At 36.3% G+C, this 6,988-nt stretch overlaps 1 protein-coding gene across 1 annotated transcript; it reads right to left on the reverse strand.

The window, feature by feature from the left end:
* Positions 1 to 1,063: 1,063 nt before the first annotated feature.
* LOC131075153 (L-type lectin-domain containing receptor kinase IX.1-like) lies at positions 1,064 to 3,485 on the reverse strand. Its single transcript, XM_058011973.2, has one exon. It carries the CDS (start codon positions 3,452 to 3,454, stop codon positions 1,244 to 1,246), a length of 2,211 nt encoding a protein of 736 aa, XP_057867956.2. The 5' UTR covers positions 3,455 to 3,485; the 3' UTR covers positions 1,064 to 1,243.
* Positions 3,486 to 6,988: the final 3,503 nt, after the last annotated feature.

Consider the following 6,988-nt stretch of genomic DNA (forward strand, 5'->3'; position numbering starts at 1 on the left):
ATGTATGTGAATTAAAAAATCTGTTCAACAATAGTGTGCATGTATTGAGAATAAATAAGCATGGGCATACATATTAAATTAATTTATCATAGCATTTGATCAATGATATATAAAATGCTAAAATAATGCATTATGAATGAGTATCTACCAAGAAGCCACAAAAGAAATAATAGAATGAGCATACAATCCATCATAAATGGTTTATAACTTCATTACTGAATAATTAAATATTTAGTACAAAAATCAATCTTAGGCTAAAAGAAATTAGCCCATGCTACCATAAATGTCATTTAGCACAGAGGATATAAACAAACCCACCATGGTAGAATATGCCTTAACATAGAATCTATTATGTACTTACTAAATCCATCTCACGAGATGGGCATACCATAGGTAATCATGAAAGCTTTGTTGTGTATAAGGCTAATGACTAATTTGATGGTAGTGTTCAAAGTAGGGTGATGAACCTTTTCAATTAGTGCTAGCGTAATTTATCTTCTATAAGGGCTATACATAGTCACTACACATGCAGAAATAAAAAGCTTGTGCCGCAAGTTTGAAAAGGTAGTAGGTTGAAAGACACAATTAAAGCACTATGATATGACATGCAATATCATTTAAAAATATTGTAACTCTCAAAGCAAAGTCCAATTGCTCTCCATTGGTTGGTACCATCAAATGAACCCTTTATGTGAAGAAAAGATTATAGAAAACTTAAAAATTGATAAGAGAGAATTTATTAGGACCTATAAGTCCATATGCTACTATTAATTGTATTGTTAATGCAAAAAAATATATATTATAATGAGCTATCAATATTTGTACTTGCCTTCTTATTTATTTGTTAATCAATAAATTTTATTTAACAATTATCTAAATGGGGTGAAAACTTAAATTACCAAAGATTAAGAATCCTACTTTATGTCCAATCCAAATAGTAATGCAATACATCATTATTTAATTTTAAAATGTATATATTTACCCTGAATAAAATAAAATAAAATATAATGATATAATAACATGTTAACCAAATTTAATTACAATAGTATCTTGCTAAGACAGATACTAATAAAGAAAGACAATTTTAATTCCATTGGGCCAACCATTTTCACTGTACATGTGGAAAGCCGAGGAACTTAATATGACGCGAGAAAACACAATACGTGACATACGAGTGTACAGAACATTTTACATCCGAGTAAAAGTTACTAAAATCTGCATTATCAGGTACAGAGAAAATCCATCAAGTTTGAACAGAGTAATGGGGTTTTAGCTCACCTCTGAGATGAGCGGAATTTTTACCTTTGCTTCTTACAGAAGCAGGAGAACGAGAGGAGAGAGAGTTCGATGTCGAAAGCATTTCAGACGACGATGACTCCGCATGAGAAGTAAGACCGTCGCTATACACAGCTACAGGCAAATTTCGGGGAACATATGGCAATTCAGTATCAAATTTCAATATCTTCAACACTTCTGTCATCGTGGGTCTCGCTTTTGGGTCTGGATGGGAGCACAACAATCCCACCAGCATCACCACCTCCATTTGCTTACTATTGAAATTTCCTTTAAGCTTTTGGTCTGCCGCATCCAAAAGGTTCCCTTGTCCATGCAAATCCCAAACCCAGGCTACCAGTCTACATCTATGTTCATGCAAAGTGTAGTCAATGGGTTGCCTTCCGCAGGAAATTTCCAAAGCCAAAGCTCCAAAGCTATACACGTCTGATTCTGGGCTCGCTTTTCCTGATTCTATATACTCTGGAGCTAAATACCCACGTGTTCCTGCAACAACGGTTGTACGTGAAGCCGCATGACCAGATTCTACCAGTCTTGCCAAACCAAAATCCCCCAGCTTTGCATTGAAATATGAATCCAGCAACACATTGCTGGCCTTAACATCTCTGTGCACAACACACTGATCCCACTCCTCATGAAGATAAATAAGAGCAGAGGCTAGGCCACAAGCAATGTTGTACCTTGCATCCCAATTCAAACAAACCTTATTTTCATCGAACAGATATTTATCTAGACTTCCATTTGGCAGGAACTCGTAGACAAGAAGCAACTCACCTTGTTCATGGCACCATCCCAAGAGGCGCACAAGGTTACGGTGTCTCAGCTTACTAATTATGATAACCTCTGTAATGTACTCCTTTTTCCCCTGCTTCGATTCTTGGGATATTCTCTTTACGGCCACGGCCTCATTTGTTACAGGCAAGGTGCCTCTGTAGACAGATCCGAAGCCGCCTCCTCCCAGCAATTCATCTTCGCTGAAGTTACAGGTAGCGGCGCTTAGTTGAGCATAAGAGAACTTACGGGGGCCTTGAGCAAACTGTTCGTCTAGCTCTATGTTTCCCTCTTCACCCTCGTATTCCCGCCTCGTTTCTCTGTGATTGAAATACCATATCTTGCCAATAAACAACAGAAAGCAGATAACCAGGAAACAGACGGAGGACGATATCAAGATAACTTTTACATGAGAAGGTTTCTTGCTACTCTTTTGTGGGCTTTCATAAGGAATCATGGTTGGAGGTTTTAGATTGGAGGAAACTGGATATGTGGGAACGTTACTGGGAGGGAGAGCAGGAGATATTTCACCCAAGAATGCAGAAGAAAATTTCCAAGCATAGATTGTATGGGTTTCGGCTGAAATTCCAGTGGATGCAGAGAGACCAACCCTGACCTTTTCTGGTACATAGTCACGCAGATCTATGGGATAAATCAATATTGGGCTTCTGGGTTTAGAAACATCATCACCATAGTTATATAGAAGAAATACCTTTATCTCCATTGTGAGCCCATCGTAATCCACCCAGGCGTCCCAAGCTTCTCCATTGCAGAGAGTATTGTTCTTGAAACGGCCTTCGGAGCTGAGTGAAATGTTTGCCACGGAAATGACTGAATTGACGTCTATTCCCACATGGTTATCATCAGGGTCATATTCTTCCATGAATGTGTCGAACTCGACGGCCACTATGCAATTCGATGAGTTCCCATCTCTAGTTTGGTCAAAGAGGCCCAGCCATTTGCCACTAGCATCCTTTGGCGGTTCATAGTGCAGAGGGGCAATGAAGAAAGTGAGACCCTCCCCGTCGCATGACCCCACTCCTGTTGAGCTGTCGCTGGCTTTACTGACAGTGAAAGATGAAATATCGCTGAGGTTCTCCATAGCAAACTGAAAATGTGCTGTAAAACTTGCGAGGGCTCCAGATGACTTGTCCCATAGAGGAACCGGTTTATTGTAAATAGCCCAGCCTGCGCTCCATGCAAAGTCATCCATGGCGTCAGCTGTGGTAAGTTGTAATTCATCCCAATGAAAGTAAGCATCAAAACCTAACTTGATATCTGTTGGGGGAGGGAAAGAAAAGCTAATGTTGCCTGCGCATGCCATATAAGAAAACAGAGTGACGATCAAGGAGAAGAAATGGAAAAACGTCCAAGCAGAGTTATTTGCCATGCGAGTATTTTCGGAATTACATTTTACTTACTCAGAGTATATCCCTCTATATGTAGACAGCCCCTCTATTCTAGGTAATTGCTCGTGGAAAGAATTCTTGAATGTCGCAATGTGAAAAGAGGTAAGGGGGATTAATGTGCTCGGTACAGATTTATTAATGTTTCTCCCTCTAACCATGCTTTACGACTTCCTACGGTCTTCAAAACAGTACAGTACATGGAAATGTCTACGAATCTTGCATTATTTGCCTATGCATTATTCGTCATGTGTATGATCATCTCTTGCCGTTACAATACCAAATTTCTCTGTCGATAGGTATGAATTTCTTAGTCTGTGGAATAACTTCTAAGTCTATATTAGTGTTTAGATTGCACTAAAATAATCTATAATCTACGGTCCTTAGATTTATCCTCACCAGATCGGATAAGGTTGAGTCAGAAGCTCAATCTCATAGAACAGTGTGATTGACTGTGGTCGTAATTATTATGTCAAAGGTGGACGGCGATAGTTGATGTAAATTATTTGTACTGGTGTCAGCAAGGCGTTTATTCTCATCTTCCAAGCTATAGAACCATTATTACCTAGTCTTTGCCCTACATCAATTTTCAAGTACTCGAGCACGAGATCAATCAAAGACTTGTTTTCATTGTTTCTTATTCAAAGTGTATATGACCAAACTTCAAATTTTCTTCACGACGATATTCTACTTCTTATCAGTGCCTTAAATGTCGTTTGAGACAGTTACAGGGACACCTCAGGCCATTTATAATTTCCTATGCAGTCAGAATGTCAGACTATATTGCCAGGCAGCCATGGTACTTTCTAAACTTCTGGGACGGACATATTTTCAATTACATGCGGATATCTAGCATTATATCTAGCAGAGTACAAAGGATTTTTCAAAAAAAATCTGATTGTCTCATTTTCAATTCTCGGACATTGAATAGGTGGCAGCTCCGCAATTTAACCAGTTGTTAAATGGTGATATCAACACGTAGCAAGTATAGCTTCTCACCGTCCTCCTTTTGTTTCATTGATGTATGTATGTATGTAAACCCACCAAACATACAAAGTCGGCACAGGCAAAAAAATAAAATAAAAAAATAATAATAAATCAAGTTCATATTTAGAGGTGCCTAAACTGTCCAGCTGAAAGCCAAGGGATACAGTTACCCGGCTTTTGCACAAACCAACACTCCGACCAAATGCACCAAAGAAGACCACAACAAGCACAAATGCAAAACCGAAACAAATGCACTATACTGCAAAGTGTGGAACAACTTGTCAATCTTCTATGTATACATCCATGTGCTTGAGTGCATGTCTATTTATTCATTTATAACTAGTGCATGTCTATTTATTCATTTATAACTACTTGGACCAATTATATCTATAGATATAAAGTTGTAGCGTGTCACTCTTTTATGTATGCATCCATGTGCATTAGTGCATGTCTACTTATCTGTATATACCCACTCAATTATATCTATATACATAAAGCTATACAGAGAAGATTCTTTCTTCCTCTAGTCCCTCATGTATGTACATACATACATGAAGTTATTATTTTCTAGATCATTAAATTATCACATTTATCTATTTATCTACCTTTACCATTTCCTAAGACATTTTCAATCTTTACTTTCCACCCTATTATAAACCATTACACACTTATTTATCCATTCCACTTTCCATTCATCACACTCACTTGGAAAATGTGGGATAAATATTTATCCGTAACTAACTTCTATATCCCACATGCATCCCTCGGTTGGTCTTTCCTATGAGGATATCTATAAAAATCATTTGCTCCTCACATAGGCCTCTTTCTCGCTTCTTGAAATTCAGGCATTATGAGTTCTCTTTCCTATAAATTCCAAATGCAGAATAGCGTACTTGTTACAAAGATGAAAGAGATTGATTTAATCATTGCAATAATATAGTTCATATGTTCTGTCTATCCTTGTTAAATTGCATATTCTGAAAACAATCGGAAATGCAATTTACATTCTGTGCATATTCTGCTATCATTGCATACTTTGAGGTCTCAATTCTTGGAGGCATTTTCTGTAACTATTCATGTACTCTGTATAGGCTTGCAAATTTCAAATGGTTCATGTGCATTGTTTTTAACCATGTATTTCAACATTTAAATAACTACACGTGCCTTGTCCATGCTATCACTTTTTGCATTAGTTTCAATAAACATATTGCTTGGAAACGTATTCTGCAAGCATGGCATTCTTTGAAATAGCAGTGCATTTTTAATCAGTTCACACGCCTTGCCTATGCTTCATATTTTACATTCATATTTGCCAAAGCATTTCCAATGCCTTATTTCTGTGTGAGGCATTTCTTTTAATAGAAAAAACTCCTTGTCTATGCTCTCATTGCAGTTGATTGATAGTTTTGAATTAGAAAAAAAAATAAAATCCGTTTGAGGCGTTTTATCAAATAGTTCAACATTGGCATTCTGTCCAACAGTTCTTGTGCCTCGTCTAGTATGCATAAACATTGAAAGCATTTATTTTTTATGGTTAATGTGCTTTGGCTATGCATAAACATTTGCATTTTTTCCATATGCCTTTACAAATCATTTTCTCAAAAGTCTCTAAAATTTCTTGCATGGTCGGTTTTGAGGCATACCGTGGGACTATTCGCTTGCCAGCCACTTGTATTGTACAGGCCATGTAAGATCTTGCAATCATTGCAATTGGTGAGATTGCATTCTTTTGAGGCATTTGGTTAAGAGCTTGTGTGTCTTTATATGTGTGTATATTGATTTGTTTTTAGTTTGTCAAATTTGTTTTGTTTTGTGGGCATGTCTTTGTTAGTAAGTTTGTGTTTGATAGTTCAATAGTCTTTTGTTAGTTCGGGTTTTGATTTTGTGTTTGCTAATGTTTGTAAGTTAATGTTTTGTTTGTTTGTGTGTTAGATTGTTTGTGTGTTTAGTTAGTATTGATTCTTTTGTTAGTTGTCCTTGATAGTTATATTAGTTTTTTTTTTGTTTGTTTATTGTGTTAGTTGTTTGTGTTGTTTGTTTTGTTAATTTGTTAGTTGTTGTTAGTGTTTTGTTTTGTTATCTTTGTTGTTTGTTAAGTGTGTTTGTTAGTATAGTTAGTAGGTTATTTGTTTTTGTCTTTGTTTTTGTTTGTTTTGTGTTTTTATTTTTGTTTGTTAGTGTTTATGTTTTAGTAGTTAGTTAGTTTATTATTATTTATTTTTGTTCTAATTGAATAGTTGGTAAGTGATTGTTTGTGTTAGTTTGTAAGATTAATTTGTGTGTTTAGTTTGTTTTGTGTTAGTAAGCTTGGTTGTTAGTTTTCTTTTGTTGTTAGTTTTGTTATTATGTCTTGTTAGCTGTGTTTAAAATGTTTTGTTAGTTTGGCTCTTTGTTTGTTTGCTTGTCAGTTTTAGTTTTGTCCTTGTTAGTTGTTAGTTTGTTTTCTTTGTTTGTGAGTGTTGTGTGTTGGTTGTTTCTGTTAGTGAGTTAGTGATTTTGTTAGCTTTTGTTGTGTGTTTTATCGTTAATTG

This window comes from Cryptomeria japonica, chromosome 5, assembly GCF_030272615.1.
Source record: "Cryptomeria japonica chromosome 5, Sugi_1.0, whole genome shotgun sequence".
NCBI lineage: Eukaryota > Viridiplantae > Streptophyta > Pinopsida > Cupressales > Cupressaceae > Cryptomeria > Cryptomeria japonica.

Excerpts from the sequence above, each read along its gene's own strand:
- LOC131075153 (XM_058011973.2), bottom strand. The coding sequence starts at position 3,454 with ATGGCAAATAACTCTGCTTGGACGTTTTTCCATTTCTTCTCCTTGATC.